This window comes from Myotis nattereri, assembly GCF_964212035.1.
Source record: "Myotis nattereri genome assembly, chromosome: 4".
NCBI lineage: Eukaryota > Metazoa > Chordata > Mammalia > Chiroptera > Vespertilionidae > Myotis > Myotis nattereri.
Window position 1 is genome coordinate 93788337 of NC_138079.1, and position 26540 is coordinate 93814876.

General features: G+C 53.6%; 1 protein-coding gene across 4 annotated transcripts in view; it reads right to left on the minus strand.

Annotated features, from left to right (window-relative positions):
• Positions 1 to 4217: 4217 nt before the first annotated feature.
• CLEC16A (C-type lectin domain containing 16A) overlaps positions 4218 to 26540 on the minus strand; it is a 219727-nt gene continuing 197404 nt past the window's right edge. For 3 of the 4 annotated variants that reach the window (XM_081089518.1, XM_081089517.1, XM_081089516.1), the window contains 2 exons: positions 17996 to 18157; positions 4218 to 7477 (listed from right to left, as the gene is read on the minus strand). In XM_081089518.1, coding sequence (XP_080945644.1) covers positions 7122 to 7477; positions 17996 to 18157 — 518 coding nt within the window. In that variant the 3' untranslated portion in view covers positions 4218 to 7121. Of the gene's footprint in view, positions 7478 to 10997; positions 11122 to 17995; positions 18158 to 26540 lie in introns of all 4 variants that reach the window. The other variant, XM_081089519.1, reaches the window with a different exon arrangement.

Below are 26540 nucleotides of genomic sequence, written 5' to 3' on the forward strand. Positions count from 1 at the left end.
GTGCACATATGTGCATTGTGGGGATATGTGTATGAATGCACACACACAGCGTGCATGTGTGCATACTTACACACACGCACGAGTGTGTTGGAGCCCTTGGGGCAAAGCTGCAGGGCTGGTTAGATTGGGAGCTGGACTTTTGGCAACAGCCTCCTAACCAGCCTCTGGCCCGCACTCTCACCCTCACCCAGAATATTCTCCGAGCAGCAGTCTGGGTGGTCCTGATAAACTGTAGGTTGTGACATGGTCTCCTCTCCTCAAAGTCCTCCCAGGGCTCCCACACCCTCACAGAGAAGGCCTCCCAGGCCCCCTGGCCTATGCCATCATCTCTCATCTCATCTCCGCTCGCCTTTCCCAGCTGCTGTCCAGCCACACCAGCCCTCAGTCCCTCCAACGTGCCCTGTTCCCTTTGCATGGGACACCGTTCCCCAGATATCCACGGAGCTCCCTCCCTCGCCTCCTTCAATCTTTGCTCGAATGCCCTTTCTAAGCACGGCTTTCCATCTCTCCCTTCTTAGAACGGCAGCCCCTTTCTTCTCTCCTTTCTGGGCTCTATGTATATTTTCTGTGCACACAGCACTTTCTAGTCACTAGAGAATTTCTGGATTTGTTTGTTGTCTGCCTCCCCTGCTGGGAGCTTGGCTCCAGGGGGCACAGAGCTTGGTCTGACTGCTCAGTGCCTGCTTCCCGGTAGGTGTTCAGTGTTGAATAATGTGCAGATGATGAGGGAAGTGAGCCTGCTCCCCTGCTTGGGGCCTCACGAGGACCTGCCAGAGGGTGGTGGGCTTTGTAGTCACTTCTTCTCTGAGGCAGATGTCACCACAGGCAGGCAGAGGGTGCAACTCACAAGGTATTTTGACAGTGACTGTCCTGCCCAGGGGGATTGGCAGGAAAGCTCAGTGTCAATAAAGTGCAGGAGATAAGCAGGTTCAAGAGAAGACATGGAGATAGGGCGAGCTCCAAGCAGTTCCTGCGAATTTGCTGGGCAGGGGAGGTGTGGGCGGGTGCCCTCCCGGGGAAGCTGGGGCTGGCGAGGAGCCTGCCTGCGTGAACGAGTAGACGAAATGTGGTCTGGCCTTACACAGGAATGAGATGCTGACACATGCCACCACGGGGACAAACCTTGAAAACTTTATGCGAAGTGAAGTGAGTCAGTCACAAAGCCACACACTGCATGAGTCCACCTATAGGCGACGTATAGGCAGATCCAAGACAGAAAGATGGGGGTGAGTGGGGACAGGCGGCTTAATGGGCCCGGGATTGCCTCTTGGGGAGACAAAGATACGCTGAAACTAGATAGATACAACATGATGAATGAACCTAAAGACACTTTAAAATAGTTAACTTTGTTATGTGAATTTTACCCCAATTGATAAAAATAATAAAAAGCTGACGGCAGAGCTGCCTCCTCTGTAGCAGGCTCCTCCCACTGGCGGTCCTGGGGTGACCCGATGGGGTGCGAGGAGAGGACACAGACTGGAATACTGAGTCCCAGAGTGAGCGGCTACTGCTCTCTACCCAGCCCCCGAACCCAGGCAGAGAGAAAGCCTGGGTGGGTGCTGCTAACACAGGCTGGTCTCTCTTTGAACAGGGCGAGAGCAGGCCTTGGCCCAGAGCCCATGCAGGTGATGGGATTTGCTTTTATTGTATTTACTTTCACGGTATCTTTAATTTCTAGCAAGTAGGGAGGGTTGAATCACTGGTGACCTCTCCTTGACAAAGACAGGTCCACATCCGGCCCTCAGTACCTGGGAGCAGGGTCTTTGCCGATGTGGTGAAGTGAAGGATCTCGAGATGAGGCCCTACTGGATCAGAGGCGTCCTAATGCAGTGGCTGGCGTCCTTGTAAGGGACAGGAAGTTTGGCACAGAGGGAAGAAGGCCGCGGAAGACAGTAGCAGAGATCGGAGTGATGCAGCCACAAGCCAAGGAAAGCCAGGAGAGGCAGGGAACAGTCTCGCTGGGAGCCCAGAGGGAACCAGGAAACAACCCACCAGACCCCTAGGTTTCAGACCTCTGGTGTATAACTTCCTGTGTCCGAGCCCCGCGCCTGTGCTGCTTTGTGATGGCGGCACCGCAAGCGCCACCAGCTTTCAGTTTCCAGAGGGAAAGTCTCCCTTTTAGATGCAATCGATCCTCGAACAACACGGGTTCCAACTGCGCACGCCCAATGACACAAGGATTTTAGGAAATAAACACTGTAAATGTACAGGGTGGGGCAAAGGTAGGCTTACAGTCACGAGTAAGTGAAACACAGAGCTTACCCTTGTATTATTATTAATTATTGTATTGTTTTCCATAGAACTGTAGACCTACTTTTGCCCTATCCTGTATTTTCTCTTAATAACATTTCCCCTCTAGTTTATTTACTGTAAGCCTACAGTATATAATATACACATACAAACGATGTGTTAATCAGCTGTCGGTCACATTTTTGGGGAGTTATACTCAGGTTTTCAACTCTCTGGGGATCAGGGCACCCAGACTCACTGCTCTTCCAGGGTCACCTGCACCCTGAATGTGTAAGGCAGTCAGGAGTCGAGGAACTGACCGTCCAGGGGTTGAGGGCCTGTGTGTGCAGGTGGCACATCCAACTGTCCGGAGGGAAATCAGGCTGAGCTGGGGCGTGTGGCCCAGGAGGAAGATGGTGGAGGGCCTGGGGGTGCGAAGGCCGCTCAGGCAGCAGAGCCTGTGGCAGGCAGGGAGGCCCCACACTGTCCCCGTCCAGACACTTGAGCACATTTGCAGGAAAGCCCGAGTGCTCCCGGCCAGTGATTCAGACCTGCCTTCCTTTGGGAAAAGCACTTTAGACAGGGAGGTTTTTCCCACAGCCCTGAAGTGCAGGGAGGAGAGGGAAGGGGGTTCCCAGCAGATGGCCAGTGGGAAAGCATCTGCCCCGTGCAGGACTCGGGGCCACTTGCAGGCGGGACGCTGCCCACCCTCACCTGCCTCCCCCCTCCGGGTGCCATCGGAGGAGGCTGGCACCTCCTCCAGGACAGAACCCCAAACTCTTGCCAGTCACTGGATGGGTCCCTGGGGAATCCCTGGGCTGCTTCCAGCCGGAGGGAGGACACTCACGCTCTGGACGCCCCTGAAGAAAAGCCAGCATTTCCTAAGAGCTGGAGGCAGAAGAGGAAAAGCCAGTGCTCCAGGCACCAGCTCAGGGTCTCACTGCCCAGGTCTGGGAGCGCATGGTTCTGACACCAATTCCACCTCACCTCCTTCTTCCTGCAAACAGCCCAGGCACACGCGGCCCAGCAGCCCCTCACCCCTGGGGCTGTCTCCTCACAGCTGCTGCCCCTGGCCCCGCTGCCCTGGGCCTGCCTTCCAACTCCTCCACAGTACCCTTCCAGGAAGATCTGTTTTCTACACTAAAGCCACTGGGATGCATGAGTGCCATGTCCCCGCCAGGCATGGCTGCTGCCGGGACGTGTAAGGCTGCAGCCAGACCGGCACAGCACTGGGTCCCGAGCAGGCCCCGGTGCAGAGCAGAATCCAACCTCAACCCGGGGACTCCAGCACCTTTGAGGCCCTGGGCTGGGAGGGGAAGGGAACCCTGCTGGGGGCAAGTGGGAGACTGAACACCCAGGGCACCCTGCCCTCCGCAGCAGCCTCTACCTTCCGGAGGCATCGCTCAACCTGTGCTATGAGGTGGGTAGGTGGGGGGTGCCCCTTTCACTTTGGACACAATTCAGGGTGTACCTCAAGGCCCAGAGGTCCGGCAAGGTTTAAGCTGGAGCATCAGGAATTGCCGTGAGAACCCATTTCCAGAAAGTTCCAGAGTTCACGCTGGTGCATGTCCTGGCGCTGGAAGGAGCCCGCCCCAGCATGAACTTCCTGATGCCTGGCCCTGCTGCTTCCCCCGCCCAGCAGCACGTGGAAGCCACACGCAGAGGTTCCCTGCACCTGCCCGGGGAGGCAGGGCTGTTAACGGCCTTTCCACGGATGCACCACCTGAAGCGCGATGGCCCGCAGGTGAGGGACGCAGAGCTTGGATCAGGCTCACTGCACCTGGCGGGGGGGGGGGGGGGATGCGGGGAGGAGGTACTTTCTGGATGGAACCTGATGCACCTGCGTTTCCCCAGCTCTGGGCAGGAACAGCCCTGCCTCCCTTTAGGAACGGGAACACTGACGGCTCTGACAGGCTGAGGGTCAGACAGCAGAGACCCTGCCCTTTGCGTGGCCGCCCTGCCACAGCACATGAAGCAGCCGCCACATTCTGGTAGCTCTTTCGCGTTTATTGCCAAGTAACAATTTACAAGGAAGTTCCAGTTTTCATTTCCACCCTGGTGCGCAGTGCTCACGAAGCATGAGTCACCCTGGTGAGCAGGTACTTCCCTGGAACGGTCCCTCAGCCCAGAAGCATGAGGTTTCCTAACCCTGCTCCTCCTCGGGACAAACTTATTTACATATTTTCAGTTCGGAGGAACATTGGGAACCCTTACAGTTTATGCCCAGTGTCAACATGACTACACGAGATACTTCTCACTTATTGCATCTAGAAAAGACGAGAATCAGTTCACCCCGTGCCTTTCTAAACAGTGCACCTCGAGACCTTGGAGATCTCCTGTGTCTGTGAGGGATGCGTTTCTTCGGTGCCTGGGTGGAAGCTGCCTCCTGCAGAACAGAGCAGGGCAGGCCTGGCGGAGGGGGAGGGGGAGGCCTAGGCCTGCTGGGGCGGGAGGACCCTCCTGCCCACCCCTCCCTGGGATGGGGCATCTGCCCCACCTTCTCACTGTGGCTTTGGGATGGACCTCTTTTCCTCCCTGGGGAGCTCCTTGAACTCGCCCCACCTGGCCTTTGGGGAGAGGCGCCCTCACTCCCTCAAGCCAGAAAGGACACTGCTTCTCCATGGCAACTTTCAAAGCTGAGGTCTGGGGGCTCATGTGGCCAACCCAAGAGCTCAGTGTGACTTGGGGAGGGTGAGGCCACCCCCAGCCCCTCCTGCAGGCATGTGGGGGCAGGGGCTGGCGGGCTGACATCAGAGATCTGAGTTTAAGGGCCCATGGGTCAGAGGGTCCCTCCTGCTCTGGGCTCTCCAAGAATTCCTTGCTTAACTGTCTCTGCCCCACCTGAGACCCAGGGCTCTGTGTGGACTGGCCAGCCTGGGAATGCCCCGCTGTGAAGTTTGTGGGGTTCTCCACTGCTGCTAAGACGGCCAAGACCTGGTGAGATGAGACCTTCATTAGAGCCAAGACCCTGCCTGCCTCCTCCAGACCCCAGACCTCCCAGCACAAGGACATATGTCCTCCTCCTCAGCATCAAGGTGTCGGGTGAAAGCAGTCCCTACCCACACACCTAAAGGTGAGCTACCGACTGGCTGGGGGGGATCTGCACCTTTCACTCAACAGTCCATGGAGGCTGCGTCCAGCTCCCCAAGCCTGGGCAGTGCTGCCACAGGCCCCTGGGCATGCTGTCCCCGTGCCGAGACCTTCTCTGTCAGTGCCGGAGGCCACGAAGCCACCAGGTACCACTGGATTCTGGACGGCAGGCAGTGGTCCCGGGGAGGGCCTGGCTCCACCTGGGAAGTCACTTGGCTTCAGTTCTGCTGCCTGAGTCACTGGAAAACCAAAAGTGCATGGCCCTGGCCTGGGCTGTTTTACGTGCAAGCAGATCACGCAGGACCCGTGCTGGCTGCTGGAGAAGGGGTACCACCGGCACTCCTCCCCACGGACTGTCCTCTCCCGTCCCACCTGGCTCTGCGGGTGGCCGTGGCTTGTTCCTCTTGCTGGGGCCCTGAACTTCAGCCTAAATAAGTCTTTTCTTTGTTGAAGATTGGTGGGCACAGCTGCCCGGAGGGCTTCTGACTGGCACCACTCCCGTCCCCCGCAGGAACTGTCTCCTCCAGGCCCTGCTGTGGCGGCTGGATTGAGGGAGGCGGAGAGGTGGGGGGTGAGCAGGCGGAGCGCCTGGAGGCCACCCGGGTGGACACTGGCAGGCAAGCTGCGGAAGGTCTCAGCACGGCAGAGGGGGAGGGTCGCTTGGCTGTGCCAAGCAGGAAGGAACCTTGGCTGCTTTACTGGATCCGGGGAGAACTGGCCCATGCACGCCGGGCCCACAGGGAGGGAGTTCATTTAACACACAAGCTGTGTCTTGGTGGTGGCAGGAGAGGAAGAGTGCACAGGGTCGAGCAGGCGATGTAGATGCTGCTGCCACGCCTTTGCTCTCATCACAGCCACTGGGGGCTTCGCGGTCCCCAATGGTTCTTTCTTAGGCCAACAGAGATGGGACAACTGAGGAGGGTGCTGGGTAACGGTCCTGCTTGCTTTTGGCCCAGAGGCCAGGAACAGGTGCTGGACCAGGAGCTGACTGCAGTGTCATGAAAAGACTGCAGGTAACGTGAGGCCCCTGGGCTGCTGGCAGGGAAACCCCTACCCTCTTTGCTCCCTGTGTACCTGAGAATACACGTATCTCCCTTATTTTGTTTAAAAAATATTCTAAACTTTCCAGGAAGGTACTTATCATCCCACAGGCCTGCAGAATTAGTGAGTAATAAAGAAATAAGAATCACTTAAGAAAACGGAGAACGCCAGACTGAGAACTCTAAACCAAAACACTGGGAAGTTCAGGGGAAAACGAAAATGAAAACTTAACAGTAATCTTACACTTTTTACATGACATTACACCTTAGCATTGAGGATTTTTTTGGACTTTTCAACAAAATAGGTGCTTCTAAAATAAATGCTTTCCACCTTCTGCCAAAAGTGGAAATAAATACCCAAAGGAGATGTTTATCGAAGTTCGCTTTCCTGCAAATTCCTGCCTATGGTGACCTCGTCCGCTTCTTCCGTGCACACTGGGATGCACGGAGGAGCTGTGAGCTGGGCAGGGCCGGCTGATGGAGTGGTGGTGGTGGGTCCTGCCACCCAGGCTTGGGGGCGCGCAGACCAGGAACCCAACCATTTCCCGAGGCGCCACCTCAGTCCTCTGGGTTTGCTAGGGTGTCTCCATGGGTCCCAGCTGCTCTTGAAGAAGTGGAAAGTGAAAGAGGAATTCAAATGGAGTGAAGGAGCACATGGGGGTGGTGAAGATGGTCACAGCGATGCTCTCAATGTCTTTGGAGTCAGTGGCCGGGTCCCTACCAGCGGAGCCACACCCACAGAGGGAGGCTGCGTGGCTTGGACTAGTGCTCAGTGGGGCCCACTGGCTCTGGATGTGCAATCTCCTTGCCTGGGGTCACCGTGCTCTCGGCGGCTGGTGGGGGTGGCGGGGGGATGCCTGCGAGGGTATGGAGGCTGTGAGGGTCCACAGGTGGGACAAGGGTCAGCGACTCCACGCTCAGTGCATCGGCCGTGTCCTCGCAGAGCAGGGAAATGGTGGGCTGCTGGGTCGGGGTGAGGCTGGGGGACAGGCTGACCGTCTCCATGTCCACGCTCTTTGCCAGGCTCTTGCAGGGCCTGGCATCTGCTTCCATTTCGTTGACGATCACCAACTGGTCGGGAAGGTTAGGCTGAGGCTGTTCCATAGTCACGGCGTCATCTGGGTGGGGGGAAACACAGGGACACTTAGCTCTGAGACTTCTGCTCTGCGGGCACCCTCTGCCCCGTCCTGAACAAAGGCCCAGGGGGATCTGGGTGGGAGATGGAGGTGTGGAGGGAACAGCTTGCTCCAGTGCTCCTTCTGGGGGCACAGAAGCTGGTGAAACCAGTCTGACCTAGGCCTGGGGGAATCTGTCAGGGCCCAGGGCTACCCAGACTTGCGATGCAAAGGAAAAGTGAGGGGCTTGTGCAAAAATCCTGGGGTGGATTATGAAAGCCCAGTTCCTGGGTGCCCAGGGAAGGGCCCAGGGGGCTGCATGGGTACACCAGGCCTGACCCACCTGCCTGATGATAAACACGCGTTGGAAGGAGGAAATGGGCTTGGGGGTGCTTATCACTTCGTGCTATTTCCAGAATCTAATCTGGTGACATTTACCAAAAAGGGAACTCACTGCAATATATATATATAGAAATAATAATAATAAAAAAGACAGAGGAGGGAATTCTACAGAACCTTTTAACTTGCAAAGCTGGGACTGCTGTCTCCTGTTCCTTCTTGAAGTGCTGAGTTAGCACTCACAAAGGGACTGTGATCGCCCCGGCCATTCTGGTCCCCACAGGGAGAAACCAAGTCAGAAGGAAGGGGAGGCTCCGCCCCATACAGTTATTCTCAGAGCGGCAATTTCTTTTTTGGGTGCTTTTCAAAACCCTTGATTAGGTTACAGACAGGTGGCCTCATTTGCTTTCCAATGACGGACCTGCCTGGACAGACACAACGGTTGTGACTGGAGGGCATTGTGGAAAACATCTTCTAGGATGTCACCTGCCCGTAATTTGAAAGCATTGATAAGAAGGCTGTGGGCATCTCACGTGGAAAGCAAATCGCTATCTGTATGGACCATGGGTTGAGGAGCCATCGGCTGGAGGTGCTGGCGACAGTGTGGGCCATGAGTCTGGGTCTTGGGAATGGTGGTAGACATTCTTTTGTCCAATGCGATTCTAGTTGTGCTTTTTTTTCTTATAAGTTAAGCCAAAACAAAATAGAATTTGCCAACAGTGAGCAACAGAATGGAAAAACCAAGAGCAAAAATAAAACCAAAGTGCACACAGCATGGATAAAGGAGAGAGAGGATGAGGATCCCCATTGTGGAGAGAAAGTGCAAGCAACAGATTGAGCCCCCGAAGCGCATGGCAGGGTTTCTTCCCAGGAGACTCTCAGGCGAGATGAGCACTACAAGGTCCCAGTTAATTTCTTTACAGCTGCCACCCACCCCCCTTTTTTTTTTTTAAGTGAAATAAGGTCAGAGAAAACCACTATGTGGGACTTTGGGCCTGTCCTCACCTCACTCCTGGAGGGTGGCACTGTGGGCATTAGTGGAAAAAGTGACTCAAGCAGGGTGACCTGAGACAGAACGGTGAACACCCCACACGCATTCTGGTTTCTCCGAATTCTGTGACTTGGCTTCATTCAGTTAAGAACGGCTGTGGTGAGGGGCTGACCCAGCAGGGCCCGCCTGTCGTTCACCAGGATGTGTGGCTGAGAGGGGCTCACCTGCCCCGCGGCCGCACTTCACTTCACACGAGTGGGTGCGTGTCCGTGAGCCTTGTGCATGTGGGTACACATGCAAGTCGAGCTGCTGACAGGACAGTTGAGAAATGACTAATTCTCCAAATGGCACTTTTGTGCCATCTGGAGACAGAGCTGCAAAGCATTTCCTTCACATTTTTCTCAAAAGGTCTATGTAAAGAGTTCCCTCTTTGCCCATCTACATTTGCAGGCAGATATTCAAAAAAAGCTGGCAAACCTCTCTCCCTGATCCCTGACGGGGTTTTTGGTGATGAGAAAAATCAAGGATGTGGGAAAGTTGCCATCAGATTTGTTGGAAAACAAACAAACCGACAAAGAACACCCTATGTACAACACTGTCACTTCTTTAGGAAAAGAACCAACACTTAAAAAGAGATGGGGTTTTTCCCATAAAAATAGACTTTTTTTTTTTTTTAAGATCTGAAACATGTCTTCATTCCATTATTAAATTATTCAGGGCTCACCTGAATAACCCAGAATAAACTCCTTCTCTCAGGATCCTTAACTTAACCACACCTTTTGCCCTATATGGTAATATTTACAGGTTCCAGGGATTAGAACATGGGTGTGTATTTTAGGGGCCACCATTCAATCTATATTGTGACCCTAACAAGAGATTTCAGTTCTTTGGAGCTACAGATCCTCATCAGTAAGATGAGGACAATGACCCTTCATTGTCATGGCTGTTGAAATATATTTTCCATGTAAAACATGCCTCTTACCCGTCACCCACAGCACTGTCTTATTTTATTTATTCTTTCCTTATTATTATTGTTAAACTAAGAACTGCTTAAATGTGACCTTCACACTTATCCACTGGGGAGGGGGCTTTGCAGGTTTCACCAGGGGAAACAGCCCAGCGAGGACACATTTTCTGGTCAAGTGCTGAGCTGCAAAGGTTACTGCAGTTGGGGTTTATGAGGTTTAAGGCCACAAGCTGGGGCCTGGCCCAGGAAGTGAGGGATTTGGAGGACACTCTGGCTTCCAGGCCAGGGGCAGGGGAGACGACGGGAGGCCGGAGTGGGAAATCCCGGATGTCCAGGCTTCCATGAGTGATGCTCGGCCTCCCCGTGGCTCTGCCCCAAGCTGACCATCACGTCCCTGGCCGGCACCCTCAGAAGCTGTCTTTGGCTTTGGGGCAGGGGCTTGGCTGACCCTTGCTGAGTGAGTTACAGTTTCCAGTAAAAACCTGGGTTTGATGTGCTCGTCTGGAATAGGTAGGCCTGAGTGAGGTGGGGGAGAAAAGAGCAGCACAGCAAGTCAGAGGGCAAAGCTCAGAGGAAACAGCTTTTAAACACAAAAGAAGGCAGGAGGCTCCTGACTGGCAAGCGCAGCTGCCAAGTGGGAGGGCGCATGTGGGAAACCCTGAGGCAGCACCGAGGGAGAAGGCAGTGCTGGCACCCTTGCCGCTATCCAGAGCGTAATTGTAAGAGGGGGACGATGGAGTGAGAGCCATTGGTGTGTCTGTAACTTTCGGCCTTTGGCTGGAATGTGATGGAATCTATCACTTAGCTTTGAGCAAGACCAGGATAAAAAGAAAAGAAAAGAAAAAGCTGACTTCTTGCTTGCTTATTGCAAAATCTACCACCCAACCCCGTGGCCTACACTGGGCTGTCCTGCGAAGGCGCGGGCCTGTGCTGAGCCTGGCCGGGCCTGCGCGGTGTTGCCCAGAAGGGCAGTGTTTCCAGGCTGCGGAGTCTGGCATGGAAGGGGAAAGAGCCAGGGGATTTGATCCTCAGGTGAGATGAGGCCACAAAGGGAGGGAGCTCCAGTCCAGGGAAGGTGAGGAAATGCCCACTCTGAGGGGGCTCTCAGGCCAAGACTTGGTGTCCTGGGAGCCCAGCCTGGCCCGCTGGCCGAGCAGAGCCCACTGACTGCAAATGCGGCGGGCGAGGGGCGTCGTGGGCCGCGGAGGCTAACGGAGGAGACCTGCCTGCATGGACTGTGCCAGAGTTGCCGTGACAGCTGCCGTTCGAAGCACTAAACCCAGTGGCCGCCGTGACTGTCGGCCTCCGACAGGCTGAACACTCGCCGGCGTCCTTTCCTGCCACTCCTGACTAGAGGGAAACACAGCAACAGATCATTGAAAGCCTTTAACAACAGGACAGAAAGGTGACATGGAGAGGGGCACAGAGCGGAGACGAACACTGAGCATCGATGAGTGTGCAAGGGGCCGGGCAGTGCCCAGGGAATGCTGTGACAGCAGGGGCGTGGGGCGCAGCCCCCCATGCAAGTAAGACATCTCCCACTCCGTCCCTCCAGGACGAGATGGTGTCGGGGCTCAATCGGGATAAGGACAGCAAAGGTTGGGTCCTGTTGGAATGGAGAGAGTGGGCCATCAGCATCATCTGGTCTTGGTGAGAGACCAGGGGCCCGTAGTTTCGATGCAAACCAGCAGGTTAAGAGGTGGACCCTGCATCCAAGGGAGGCTCTAAGGAGGGAAGGCCGTGTGGTTGGAGGATTGGAGCCAAACCAGCTGGTGCAACAAGCAGATTTCTGACCCAACGATGAGGCCGACGGCCTTCGGTGTCAGCACCCGAGAGCCGAGAGCGCAGCTCTGCGAGTTCTGGGAAGGCCTCGGGGCAAGGCGCTCTGAGACATCCTCCCCAGCCATGGGTGACACTTTCCAGGCGACGCTCTAGTGACGAACTGTTGAAAACTAAGACTGAACCATGGCAGGAAGATCTGAGACCTGGTGCCGGGAGGCCAGAGGGTTGGTTCTAACCGGCTGAAACAAAAATGTTAGGAGCATCTCACTGGGAAGGAAGGAACCGTCATCTGAGACAAACTCAGGATTACAGCAAAGCTTAAAATCAAGGCCACAGAACACAAGGCGAAGGTACCTAATGCCACTAACATATAAGCTTAAAAATGGTTAAAATAGTACATTTTAAGTTATTTATATTTTATCGCAATTTTTTAAAAATGCTGTGGAGAAAAGACAATACCTTTGACTCAGGTTTCTGTCCTTAAAAGTCCTGCCCAACTGTGGTAACTGAGTTCACTGACATGCAGGTCAGTCTTGGGCTGTCTGGCTCTAAGTTGGTCCAAATGGGACTATGTCCTGGGGTGAAGGTCATATGTTCAAATAATCACCCTAAGGGGAGGTGAGGACGGGGAGGGAGGCTCCGCAGAGCAGTACCCTGCCCCTGTCAAGCTCCAGACAGGAACCAAATTGTCCTTCTTCCTGTAGGGGTAGCGTCACAGTGGCCACAACTCATAATTCTGTGGACCTTAAGAATGGACATCAGAAAGAGCAGGCTGGCCCAGCCGGTGTGGCTCAGTGGTTGAGCATAGACCTAGGAACCAGGAGGTCATGGTTCAATTCCTGGTCAGGGCACATGCCTGGGTTGCCAGCTCGATCCCCAGTGGGGCGTGTGCAGGAGGCAGACAATCAATGATTCTCTCTCATCATTGATGTTTCTATCTCTCTCTCCATCTCTCTTCCTCTCTGATATAAATAAAAAAATACATATTTTAAAAAAAGAAAAGAGCAGGTTGGCCTTAACTCTAACTTAATTTTTTTAAACAAACGATTTTCCTTCCTCTTCAAAGCAGCTCACCCAGAACACATGTGAAAGATTATGTGTGCATTTGTGTGTATGTGTGTATATGTGTAGTGTAACTATCATCATGTGTATGTACAGGCGTAACTCAGCAAATATTTCTTTTTAAAATATATATATTTTTATTGATTTCAGAAAGGAAGGGAGAGGGAGAGAGAGATAGAAACATCATTGATGAGGGAGAATCATTGATTGGCTGCCTCCTGCACACCCCCCACTGGAGATCAAGCCAGCAACGCAGCCATGTGCCCCAACCAGGAATCAAACGGTGACTTCCTGGTTCATAGGTCGACACTCAACCACTGAGCCATGACACCAGGCTCAGCAAATATTTCTAAAGAATTCCTACTGGTCTTACATTTGGTTCCAAAATTGGGTCTATTTTCTTTTTCCCGCCATATGTTCTCTGCAATTTCAGCTTCTCGAAACCATAAATGTTTAAGGAAAAAATGTGCTGACTCCAACCCTGTAATTTTCTCACTGGGGAAGGAGTTGAGGCCTATCAGGCCAGCTCTTGGGGATGAGTGGGCGACAAGAGGCCGGGTTCCTGGACGCTCCCCTGTGCAGGGCGCCAGCTCTCCCCAGAAAGACGTGAAGATCTCAAAGCACTTTAAAAGACAGTGGAACAGGTCAACTCCTGTATCGGGTGGTAAAACCAGACAGAAAAGTCCCCTCTGCACACCTTTAACAGGCACATAACTGAAGGTGAAAATAAAATCCCTCGCCCCAACTCTTTCTGGTTGGTTACTTTGGTTACCAGGGAATTCAGCTTTGATTGTGCCTTGGGTCTGGAGTATGTCTTGGCCCTGATTTGAGGGTCAGTACTTGCTAAAGAGCCACTCACACCCATCCAGTGTCTGGTGTGCAATGGCGAATCAGAAGCTGGTGCTTCCAGAATAGTGGGCACCTCTGGGCAACTGGCAACCGGTGACCCCTCTGGGTGGGGTCCCTTCCCCTTGGGAGGAGCCCTCTGCCAGTGCTGGGCCACAGGCTTCAGCCCTGATGGGCATGGGGACTGTTTCTCAAAACCAGGCTGCCCCAGTCTGTGTTTAGGAGGGCAGAATTTACAGGGCAACCCCAGGGAGACGGGGAAGGAACTAACCTGTCTCCTGCCAGATTCTGGGCTCTTTTGGTGTGAGGCCCACGGCCACCTTCCTCATGGAGCCCTGGCCTGGTGAACCCCTCACCCTTTGGCTTTCAGCTCCAGGGCGGCCTCCTCCAGGAGCCTCCGGCCCTCCTGCAGCTGCTCAGCTGGCCGAGCTCCCTGTACGTTTCCTTTGTTGTAGTCTGTAACTGGACACTTATCTGTGTGGTCGTCTGATGGACCATGGGCTCCCCGGCTAGCCTGTGCATGCCACCCTTTATTATCCTGTATCCCTAGTGCCTGCATGTGGGAGGGACTCAACAAATCTGTTTGTTTAGAGAAAGTCAGGACAGTGGAGGTGAGGACCAAGGCTGAGGCAGAAAGATGCAGAGGGATAAGCCACTCTGAGGCTGAGGGGCAGGGGGGTGGCCTGTAGAGGGCCCGACCGGTGGTCAGGGTTGGCAGCCACAGAACTTGAGTGCTGGTACTGAAGGCCCCGGGGAAGCTGAGAAAATCTGCATTTGGGATAAACCTGTTCTCTTTCAAACTCAGACAGGAAATTTAAGGTCCTCTGGCCTGGACACAGGGCAGAGGCAGAAACACAACTGGGTATCAGAATGGTTTCATGCCCTCCTTTAAGGACAAAGCCATTTGGGCTGACAGAGATGTGGCTGTCTGGGCTCCACTTTGCTGCTGATTTTGGGGGATCACCAGGTTTTCCCCAACAGGGGTCGCATAGCCCAGCCTCTGCTGACTGAGGCACAGTTTTCTGGGTCTCTGTGGACGGGCTGTGGCTTTTCATTTGGGCTCTGTGCATACTGGAAGGAGAGCTGTGTGCACCTCATGGGCTGTCCCCAACCAGGACCCAAACCTGGGTCCCGAGTCTCTGCAACACTCTTGGAGGTACCCGAGACCAACCGAGGAACCCCTGATTCTGCGGGACTGTGTCAGAGGTAGAGCATGAGTTGGGAGTTGCCATGGCGAGGGCTCCCCCTCACTAGCAGCAGCATCTTGACCAAGCTGCATGGCCTTTCTGAGCCCCCGTGTTTTCAACTGTACAATGGGAGGCGGGATTCGATGCGGAGGTGTCTGTGAAGCACTTCTGAGCAGTGCCTGCCGCGTGGGGCTGCTGCGGACACCATGCAGCAGCGTACACAGAGAGGGCTGGGCGGCAGGTGCCGCGCCATGTCGGCGGCTCAGATGGTGTGAGGCTCACCCTTGGCTTTATGGGTCTCCTTGTACAACTCCAGGTTTCAAAACCACGGAGCAGAGACACGGAAAGCTGGGCCTGTCTCGTCCCCTGGTGGCCGGCATCTCTCGTGTGCTTCCCCAACCAAACACCTGACTGAGCAAGGCACGGCTCCAGGAGCAGAGGAGCCACTGGAGTTGCTGTTTCGGCTGCAGGGGACCTGGCTGCTGCTCTCCACAATGGGGACTTCCTGGACTCGGGGGCTCTGGAAACAGGGCTAGGAATGCTTCTGATTCAGCACTGTGCCCTCAAAAGCCACTTTGAGGACTAGTGGCCTCTTGGCTGGGCTGCGGGGAGGCCATGGCCCACCCCCGCCCGCTGGCCCTCCAAGGATGCGGCCTCTGCTAGACTGTGGCCAGGCCCTGTGGGCGGAGAGTCTGCTGAGCAGGCAACACAGGCCTGGCCTTTCCAAATCAGACGCCTGAACACTGGCCGCCATTCCAGGCTGACGTCAAGCCAGGAAACTGGCCAAAGGGCACCCGCCCCACTAGAACCTTCTCCCCTTTTCCGTCCTTGGCTCCCCACCCAGCACGGCTCAGTAAGACATGGCTCGGGAAGGTACCAGGCAGATGCAGGGACCCTCCGGGCAGACCTGGCCCTGTAGGGACATGGGAACGCAGGTGCTGTCTCCTGGATGGGCTGGCCTGGAAGTTGGCATTGCGAGGCAAGGGAATGATGGTCTTCCCGAGACCTCCACCCTGGGACAGGGCTGATGCCTGTGGCCGGGCAGCTGTGATGGGCAGTTGCTCGAGCGCTCTGATGCTCTCTCTTTCCAGGGATCAACAGGTGGGTTCTGGGTTGAGAGTGAAGCACAAGCTGCTCAATGGGCCGGCCCCTCACCAGGAGGGGAGCTATTTCAGTGTCTGCAGAGATGCAGACGGGCAGGCTGGTGTCAGGCTTTCACCGTCAGGCGGCATAACAAATGGGGACTCGCATGCTGGCCCCGCAGGCCTGCCGAGGATGCCTCCAACGGGTGCGGACACCCAGGAGGGTCTGGCCATCAGTTATCGACTGGAACTGCCTCGCTACCCGACAGCCAGGCTAACAGCCCCTGCATTTCTGAGACAAAAAGACATGTTGTTGGCACTGTGCAGGGGATGGTGGGGGTAGGGATGGAGGGGCTGAGGGAGACCAAGGAAAACGAACGTGTGCACCGTGGACCTGAGCCTCGGGGGGAAGGTGCTGAGCCGAAGCCCCAGGGCCTGTTCAGGGGAACATCTGCATACATGGCCCGATTTTGATAATGTGGCTCTTTGCTGGTTTCGGTTTTAGGCAGAGAAGTGTACGGCTCATTTGTTAGCTTAACTGTGGGCTGTGCCTCCTTAAAAATGGAAGAGAGGTGTAGCTACCGACACCAGGATGAGACCTTTCATGCCAAATGTAATGTTAGGTATCATGTGTTTGGGTGCACACACATGGACAGAAATGTGCACAGCAGGTAGCACATGGGTGCAACACAAGCACACAGACGCACAACCCTGCACTTCGGCCCCAGAGCCAGCACGAGACCAGGCTTCAGAGGGGCTGAGGGGGCTCTTGGCTTCTGGAGGAAGCTCTGTCTGAATTTCCCTGCTACGAGCCTGGGAATGGCAGCAGCAACTGCTCGGATGTGCAGCCAATCTTAAACGGGCTCAGAAAGGGCTGTCATCGCCCCAGCTGGGGCAGAGAGGGGCAGGTGCCGAGCGGAAGAGGGTCTGAGTGAGGTGGTTTGAGGGTGACCTTGCTGCCCTGGGCCTCATGAATGTTTTTTTTTAAAATATATTTTTTTTATTGAATTCAGAGAGGAAGGGAGAGGGAGAGAGAGATAGAAACATCAATGACGAAGGAGATTCATTGATCAGCTGCCTTTGTACACCCCACTATGGGGATCAAGCCTGCAACCTGCACATGTGTCCTGACTGGGAATCAAACTGTGACCTCCTGGTTCAAAGGTTGATGCCTAACCACTGGACCACACCGGCTGTACATAGGCCTCATGAATATTAACGAGATGGAGATAATGGGTACTCCTCGGAGGAGGGTAGGGGTACAGGTGTTCCTGAGTCACAGGCACAAAGGCCACACTGGCTTAACCCTTTGCTAGGGACTGCAAAAGCTAAACAGTCCAGAGAGAGGTGTGGGCACCCAAGGAGGCCTCTGCCCCTGGAGGGGAGGGAACAGTGGCTCATGCCCTGCACATGGCTTTGTCATGACCCATCAATCTACAGTTTAATAAGAGTTATGTGAGGGGCCCCTGAAGTAGGATGGTGAGGGCTCCAGAAGGGACCTTGCAGGAACAGGCAAAGACACCGAGAGTCCCCAAACGGGGTGTGGAGCGCACACACTCTCAAGGCCATCGCTGCCACCCCAGCTCGAGCCCTGTCCTCTGGCTGCATTTTGAGGCCATACTGTTTAGGAAACAAGCCTGGGTTCATACACAGTGCAGGGAGGCGCTCATGTGTGAGGGCTCAGGGCAGCTGAAAACATGGGCGGGGGGGACACCCACTCACATGTCCCTTCCTGGGCTCCCTGCTCATGAGGTCGGCCTGCGACACTTGTGTAAGTTACAGGAGGCGAGATACGACTAGCACATCCTGACTGACTCTCAAATGGGCAGCAGGTGCACCCATGGTCTCAGGCGACTGCACTACACCAAACATTTAAAGAGGAAACAGGTATGTTATAAAGGAAAAACCATTAGTAGGGACGTGGTTCTTTTGCCAGCCTTCAAACAATCGTGTCTGGGAGGCCCCTCCTGTGACACCTATGACTTTGGAGGTGATGAAGGTAGATTTAGGCTTGGCCTGCCTCTGGTCCTCCCCCTGCAGCTCTGTGGTCAGGGACGGCCTTTCAGTGGACCAGCCTGCAAAGGGAGTACTTCCTACCCTGCAGGGAGCGACATCAGCCAGCCTGGGGGCAGCGCTGTTAGAGAACATGGAACCCTAAGTGACAGTGTCCCATCAAGGTGGTGAGGAGCTGGGTATCAGTGGTCTTGGCGTCGAGGAATCACAGGCTCCCCAAACACCCCCCGCACTGTGTCACTGGGCCAATACCTGATGGGCTCTGGGCAACAGAGGAGGTGGACGAGGAGCTGGCACCTCCTGAGTCGCAGTGGCTGGTGCTTCCGCTGCCGCTGGGGCTCCCGCTGGCAGATGGCGAGGGCGACGACAGGGATGGTGAGCTGTGCTGGTTTATGCACTGGGCCACGGCAAAGCCTGTAAGACAAGTGGAGGGTGATGTGACCAAGCGGGAGGACACAATCCGGCCTGGTGGGAGGGGTCCCAACTGTGTGTGGGACCCTCTAGGGCAGTGGTTCTCAACCTTCTGGCTCTTTAAATACAGTTCCTCATGTTGTGACCCAACCATAAAATTATTTTCGTAGCTACTTCATAACTGTAATGTTGCTACTGTTATGAATCCTAATGTAAATATCTGATATGCAGGATGGTCTTGTTCAACCGCCAAAGGGGTCGCGACCCACAGGTTGAGAACCGCTGCTCTAGGGCAAGCCCCCACCTCAAAGGTGGGGCGAGGCCTTCATGTAAAGGCCACGTTAACCAACTCAAACCCAGCTCCTTGAAGGTCGAGGTCAGCTCCCCAGCTAGGGCAGGGTTGTGAGCTGTAACTTGGAGGGCTTGACCTGGCTCAGCAACATGTGTGCTGTGCCCTTGAAGGGACATGCAGCCAGAGAACTTCAGCGGCATCCTGGAGAAGGTCACACAGGGACGTGGGCCTTTGCTAATGCGCCATGCTATCAAAGGCAGGGTATAAGATCCAAACTCTGAAGCCACACTGGATGGGAGGGGAAAGCCCCCAACATGCCCATGCCATAGAAGTGGCTCTGCCCTGGTGGGTCTGGGGATTTGGTGTGGGAGATATGAAAGCCCTGGTGACACGCCACCAATTACAATCATGCACCGAAAAAGGACGTTTCAGTCAACGATGGTGGTCCCATAAGAGTAGAAGGAGCGCCCAGCCGGTGTGGCTCGGTGGTTGAGTGTCAGCCTATGAACCAGGAGATCATGGTTTGATTCCCGGTCAGGGCACATTCCTGGGTTGCGGGCTTCATTCCCAGGGTGGGGCGTGCAGGAGGCAGTGGATCAATGATTCTCTCTCATCATTGATGTTTCTATCTCCCTTTCCCTTCCTCCCTGAAATATATATATATGAAGAGTATAAGGAGCTGAGAAATTCCTGTCACCTACCGACATCATAGCCATCATAGTGCAATGCATTCATTATGCGCGATTTGTGACGACCCTGGTGTAAACAAGCCTACTGGGCTGCCAGCCGTGTAAACTACGTACAGTACATGACTCGTATTGATAACAGACAACTATGCTACTGGTTGATGGATTTACTATACTTTTTATCCTTAGAGAGTAGTCTTTCTACTTGTAAGAAGTCTGCAGTAGCTGTGTTGACCTTGCCTCTTGACTGCATCCTCTTCTCGTGCTCAATGGAATTTCCTGCTGTTTTGTGCAGTAACACGCTGTACGGGCTTGCAGCCTGGGCGCCACAGGCAGTACCCGACAGCCCAGGTGTGTAGCACGTGCACTCTAGGTCAGTGATGGCGAACCTATGACACGCGTGTCAGAGGTGACACGCGAACTCATTTTTTTTGTTGATTTTTCTTTGTTAAATGGCATTTAAATATATAAAATAAATATCAAAAATATAAGTCTTTGTTTTACTATGGTTGCAAATATCAAAAAATTTCTATATGTGACACAGCACCAGAGTTAAGTTAGGGTTTTTCAAACTGCTGACGCGCCGAGCTCAAAAGGTTCGCCATCACTGCTCTAGGTGCTCGTCCAGTGATGAAACTGCCTAGCGACACATTTCCCAGAACAGACCCGTTGTTAAGTGGCGTGTGACTGTCCAGTTCACACGGCCCTCAGCAACTCTGGGCTCGGCGATGGGATGACCCATTTCTAGGGCCTGGGGCCTTCCCAGAACAGGGGAGTAGACGAGCCCCATGTTTTGGAGTCTGGGCAAATCCTGCTTCACCACCCAGAAGCCCCAGAACATGTGCCCAGTGTTACTTCCCAACTGCTAGTTGGGGTGTCTCGCCAACTTCCCATCACCCCGCTGTGGGGGGTGCAATGAGAGAGCGTCATCAAACTCCTGCAGGGGCGTGGCGCATGGGGAGCACAGCGTGCTCTTTACGACGGAGGAGGCCCCTCTGCGTGAGCCCACCAGGAGCCCCTCCTCCAGGGGATACGTGCTTTCTGTCCTTCATATAGCCTGCTTTTCTAAAGGGCCATAGCTTCTGATTTTATCCACTGAATCCACGAACACTCGCATGGAGCAAAGGCCTCCTCAGTGGTCCCAGGCGCCTGGACAGCCCTGCTGGTTCCTGCTTAGCCCTGGGCTGGACAGGAACACCACACAGGTGACTGCGGGCCCCACGGCTTTCCTCAGGGACTCAGAAGCGGCACTGAGTCGGGGAGGGGAGGGCAAGCCCTCCTCCCAGCTGAGAGTGGGATCTGGTCCTCCTGGCCGGTCACACCAAACCTCTCCTCCGCTCCCTGGGTGCCCTCACCCGGGCCAGGCCTAGACCTCACTCACTCACCTGCACTGCCTGAGCCTCACATCATCTAGCTCCTGCGGACACTTCTCCCAGAAGGTTCTCCAGGCCCTGACCTCGTCTTTCTCAGAACTCAGGAAGGTAGCCGGGTACTGAGCAGGGGTCAACGAACTACGGCCGGGTAACCGGTAAGTAAAGTTTTATTGGCACAGACATAATCCTTTGCTTACATATTGTCTGTGGCTGCTTTTGAGCTATATCAGCGGTGCTAAATAGTTGCCATAGAAACTACATAGCCTGAAATATTTTACTCTCTGGCCCTCAACCGAGTCTGGTAGGGGACGGAGCAGGGTCTCTGGCACCAGGGAAGCTGGGGTTCTATTCTTGATCTATTCCTATTACAAGTGATGGGGCCTGGGCAAGTCTGCACCTCCCTTCACCCACCAATGGGTGGACACAGGGCCTGTGGGGGTGGTGTGTGCAAGGGGACCTGCTGCTCTATCCCCTATTAGGACTTAGTGGGACCCCATGGAGGGGCTATTTTGTACTAATGTTTGTGTGAAGTTATTTTTGACTAAGGATCAGGTCCTTAAAAGCCATACATCTGTTTATATCCCCAGTCCTCCTGGTTTGGGGCGATGTAATGGCAGGCAGATGTGAGCCTGGTGAGAGCGTGGCAGGTAAATCACCGCACCCTCTTCTGTAGAGGACGATACTCCCACCCCACCTATGGGCAGAGGCCTGCCTGCCTGAAGAGCGGGGTTACCATGCTGGAGTTCTCAGGAAAGGCACTGAGTGGTATTCTGAGTGTGTCGTGGTGGGGGCCTCAGGTGAACTATGACAAACCTAGAAACAGATCCAAACACCAGCCAGGAAGATCCCCTGGGGCAATCAGCCACAGCCCCGCAGAGCTGCTTACTTCTTAAACCCCCAAGTTCACAAACTGCTTCCTTGCCTCAGAAATGAATTGCCCCTCAACAAATCAAAATGTCAAGATGGCTTTTCCTGAGTTGCGAATTTGTCAGACCTGTGAGCAGAGGGGCCTGCGAGTGTGGGAACAGAGTTAGGACGAAGCCTTTCACCCTCTGACAACGCCTCCGCCCAAATGGATGAATGATGAGGCTGTCACCAAGGTGACCCTCACCCCTTCTCTCCCAAGCTCTTTAAAGCCCAGGTTTATTGCCATAACACATCTCAGACAGAGCCTGGGGGTGGGGGTAGGGGTGGGGGTGGGGAGCAGGCAAGATGCTGAAGCTGCAGTCAGATTACTAAAGTTCCTTCATTTTAAGAATGATTGGGGGTCAAGTCATACACTGGCAATAAACACTGCACATGTTATATGTGCTGAGAGTTAAAAAGAAAAAAAATCACTGACCTCTGATACTACCCATTTGCAGGGTCTAGCTGGGCAGAGGCGACTGAGCACATCTCCCCCTCATCTGCTACTGCTGAAAGCCCACCTTCCCTTCTTTCCTCACCTTTTTGCTCTCTTCCTCCCTCCCCCATGGCACTGGGAACCCAGAAAGGCTCGATAATGTGCTTTTGTTTCTGGATGCCCAGACTCCCCTGCTATTTCAAGGGCTCCTTCCCAAATCGAGGAATTAACTACTTTTTTGTTGTTACTCCTCACCAGAGGCTATTAAAATATATATATTGATTTCAGAGAGGGAGAGAGAGATAGAAACATCAATGATGAGAGAGAATCACTGATCGGCTGCCTCCTGTATGCCCCACACTGGGGATTAAGCCCACATCCTGGGCATGTGCCCTGACCAGGAATCAAACTGTGACCTCATGGTTCATAGGTCAACCCTCAACCACTGAGCCACGCCAGCTGGGCCTGAGAATATTTTTCCATTGATTTTTAGAGAGAGTGGAAGGGAGGGGAAGAGGGAGGGAGAGAGAGAGAAAAAGAGAGGGAGAGAAAGATGGATGTGAGAGAAACACATTAATTGGTTGCTTCCCGCACGTACCCTTCAGGGACTGGGATCGAACCTGAAACCCACCTATATTCCCTTGACTGGGAATGGAATCTGAGATCCTTTGGTATGTGGGCCGACGTTCTAATCACTGAGCCACACTGGCCAGGGCTGGGGTCCACCAGTTTGACATGCCAGAGGGTCAGAAGGGCCCTGGAGAAGGCCTGTGACCTCAGAGGCCTGCCCTGTACCTGCTTCATCCGGGCAAGGCAGCTCTTGCTGACCTGGCTTTGGCACAGGAGGCCAGGGGCTTTCTGGCTGTGAGTCAAAGACATCACCTGGTACTTGCACACACTCAGACAAGCCAGAGGTCATAGGACAAGGGCACAGGCAAACAGGCCTTCCTGAGATCTCCAGCAGATAAAATTCTTGGCTCTTCCAGAGTATGTCTCAAGAACAGCCTGCGAAATGTGTATCAAAGGCCGTGAGGATTTTCACACCATCTGACCGATTCCACATCTAGAAATCTGTGCTTGTGGAAGGGATCCACATAGAGAACTACGTAGATGTGCAAAGCACTGGGGTGTGTGGCGGAACTGGAGACAACTGGAGTATCCAACAGCCAGGGAAAGGCCAAGTACATGCTAACACATCTAGATGATGCATTTAGGAGGGGACATAGCTGCCTGGAAGCTGGACAGGCTCGAGCTCCCAGGTCCCTAACACACCCCTGGGATCTGTTCTGGCTTCCAGAGATCTCTCCCCAGCCTCACTAAAAACCTCCCCTAAGCCAGGTCAGGCACGATGCTCCAGAAGCAGGAGGACCTGTGCCAATGGAGCCCCCCCACTCCCACTTTCCAGGAGCCCGGGCTGCCCAGGGGTGGGCCAGGTCTTCCTGCTGCACTCTGGCCCTGTTCTGCCAGTTATTCTGGGAAAATGAACTCACAGTAAGTCTCTAACATTTGTCAAGTACAAAAACAAAACAAAAAGGTCAGCCTTCTATTTGAGGTCCACTGATAGAGGGAGCACTGGGCTGGGAGTCAGAACCCCAAGTTCAAGTCCTAACTCTGCCCAAATGGCTTTGTGACCTTGGACAAGCCCCCTCTCCTCTATTAGTGAGGATCTCTTAGCTTAGATGGTCAATAGTTTTCTTTTTACCTGTAAGTCTGAATCTGACTTGAACTGTATGAGGAGACACTGGAATATGCGCCTTGAACATAGCTTACACACCCTTTCTCTGTGGCTAGCACACCAGCACCGCTTTCCGCACGGAGAGCCAGGCTGCTATGCGAGTCTGGGGGCTTGCAGGTGTGTTATGCTTGGCTCACATCATGTTTGTGTCAGTTTATTTCAGGTACCACCATTATAAGCTGGAAGATTTTACACACAAATCTGAATTTCTGGCTTCATACGAAATAGAAAGATCTGGGCCCCATTCCCACGTGACAGCAACTAGAGGGAGGGAGGGAGCTGGCTCCTCCCCTCCCCACCTGTCTTGCCTGGCATTTCAGTTGTTAATCTCTGCTATTTCTCCTTAAATGCTTGGTCAAATCCACAGGACTCAAGAAGTTACAACTCCCAGAGACCTTTTGTGCCAGCTCTCTCCTCAAACCCTACCCACCCCGCAGAACCACTGGGTAAACACGTCGAGATGGGGCTGCCTGCCTTTTAACAGCCTAGGCGGGTCCTCACACTGCGTGACAAGAACCACGTTCTCTCTCCTCAGCTGGGCTGTTCCTTCAGTCCGGAATTCCCTATTGCCTCTTTTAAGTTCTCACAAATCCCTTCCTCATCCTTTTTTAAAATTCTCACCCCAGGATATGATTTTGTTGATTTTAAAGAGAGAGGAAAGGAGAGAGAGGGAGAGAGAGAGAGACACTGATGTGAGAAACAATGGCTGGTTGCCTTCTGTACACACCCCAACTGGGGATCGAACCCGCAACTTAATTATCTGCCCTGACTGGGAATTGAACCCACAACCTTTTGGTGTGCCAGACGATGTTCCAGACAATTGAGCCACCCGGCCAGCATTCCCTTCCTCATCCTCTAAGGTTCACTCAGCTCAGGGCCAGCTCAGCCCAGCCGCAGTGGTGGGTTTAACTGTTCTTGCCCCTGTGTTCCCGCAGCCTGCCCTGTCCACCTTGGGGCCTGACCAGCCAAAAGGAGTTGGCCTTCCCAAGTAGGGCACAAGGAACTTGACTTCCAAGATGCTTTGCGATTTTGTGCAATGATTATCATTACCTTCACAGCTAGCACCTGGAATCCTCTGGGGTCAAGAGGGTTTTGGACAGCGTTTCTGATATGTCTCCCACTATCAATTCTCACCTTCATCTAAGTTACAGAACTTGGCAGCTAGGCATGGCCACGTGACTAAATTGTAGTCAAAGAGACAGAAATGAAAGAGGCATGTTGGATTTCAGGATGGCTTCTTAAAGTGGAAGAGGTGTGCCTCTTCCATTCTGCTACCTAAAACATGGGTGTGATGGCTGGAACCCCAGCAGCTATCTTGGCCCATGAGAAGGAATGACATACTAGGGAGCATTGAGATGGAAGAGCATTGAGCAGGAATCCGGTGTGGGGTCCCTGATGCCTATTTGGAGCCCTTGACCACCTTCATCCAGGTTTCCTCTACTTAAGAAGGAAATATACTTCTTCTGGGTTTTTCTTTACTATGTAGTTGAACCTAATCTTAACTGACATTTGTGAAAAATCAATTGTTAATGCAGGGATGTGAGCTGAGCTCCATAGGGACTGGCTGGCCCCCAGAGTTTCCAGTGTAGGGAAAGCTGCCCTGCACTTCCTGAGGGAAATCTGAGAGTGAGGAGGAAGAGGGGAAGGGGCAACAGAGATGGGGGAGTGACTTTCTGCAACCCCCCATATCTTTAGGAAATGCTCCTTCAACTCTCTCCTTGTGTGGCACAAGTGGACTTTCTTGGTGGAAACCAGTGAAAGGAACTGAGTTTCAACTGGGTTCACATCAGGTCACATAGAGATTACACACGAAGGCCAAGACCTGGAAATGGGGGAGCACAAGAGACTAGAGGGCAGAAAGGCCCATTTGTGCATGGGCTAGAGAACTGGGTTTGAGCCCAAGGTTTTCTAAATTTCCAAGGAGTAGGGAGGCCCCAGCTAACGTCTGTGGTCTGCTCAGTGCTTGTGCTGTTTGGTAGACTGTAATTCCTCCAAGGACATTGGTTGTGTGACTGAAATGCAAGTACTTCAGGTTAAAAACTGGAGGATGTGAAAACTACCTAAGTTTTTAGAGAGCTGACGTGGAAGGAACCCAGTCGGCCTAGAATTCATCTCAAGGATTCTCACTCCACTGAATGGCAGGAGCCTCCCCCAAACCCAAATGCCATACATACTAAATACTGAAAGACACTAAAACACAAAGTAAATGACGAGAGTCCAAGAGTAAAAGGTGGTTAGAGAGCGAAGTTACACCAGGCCTTCCAGCTGTGGGGAGCTAGGTCAGCACTTGGCTCTGAGCTTCCTGGGAGCAAGATCTCAAGGACAGCCCAGGTGGCCTGGCTCTTGAGACACTCCAGTGTGGGTGCTAGGTTCCCATCCCATCACACCTTCCCAGACGATGTCCCCATCGGCAGCTTCCTGGAAGGGACAGCTGCCTGGCTGGAGATGGGGCCTAGTTCTGGGAAGATGCCCCCACATCACAACGCTCTGCAAACTTTCCCCCTCAATAGTGAAACTCCAAATTATACACAAGATAAAAATGGAACCACTCTGGCTACAGGAGCCTTACCAAGGGTGGACTTCCCCTGTTATTCCCAGATACCTCTGCAGATCCTACCTTTGGAAATAACAGACATGGCAAGTGGGTACCTTAAAGGCTTGAGCCCACGGGCCGCAAACTTGAGAACCAAACTCCCGATATGAGGTCTTCTGAGTCTGAAGTGAATGACCCTGAGCCATTTAAGTCTCAGACAGCTGTGCTTCCAAGAAGTCCAGTTTTCAAGAGACCTGTTTTAGGATAAAGCTCTAAGATTCGGAGACGACAGCTGTCTGCCCTAACAAAAACGGCACCTATTTATGCTTATCCACACTCAAAAGCATAAAATAAAACCCACCAAGAGTTGATTCAGGAGAAGCAGCTCATGCATTTTGGACAGTCTCCGACTTGAATGAGGACCG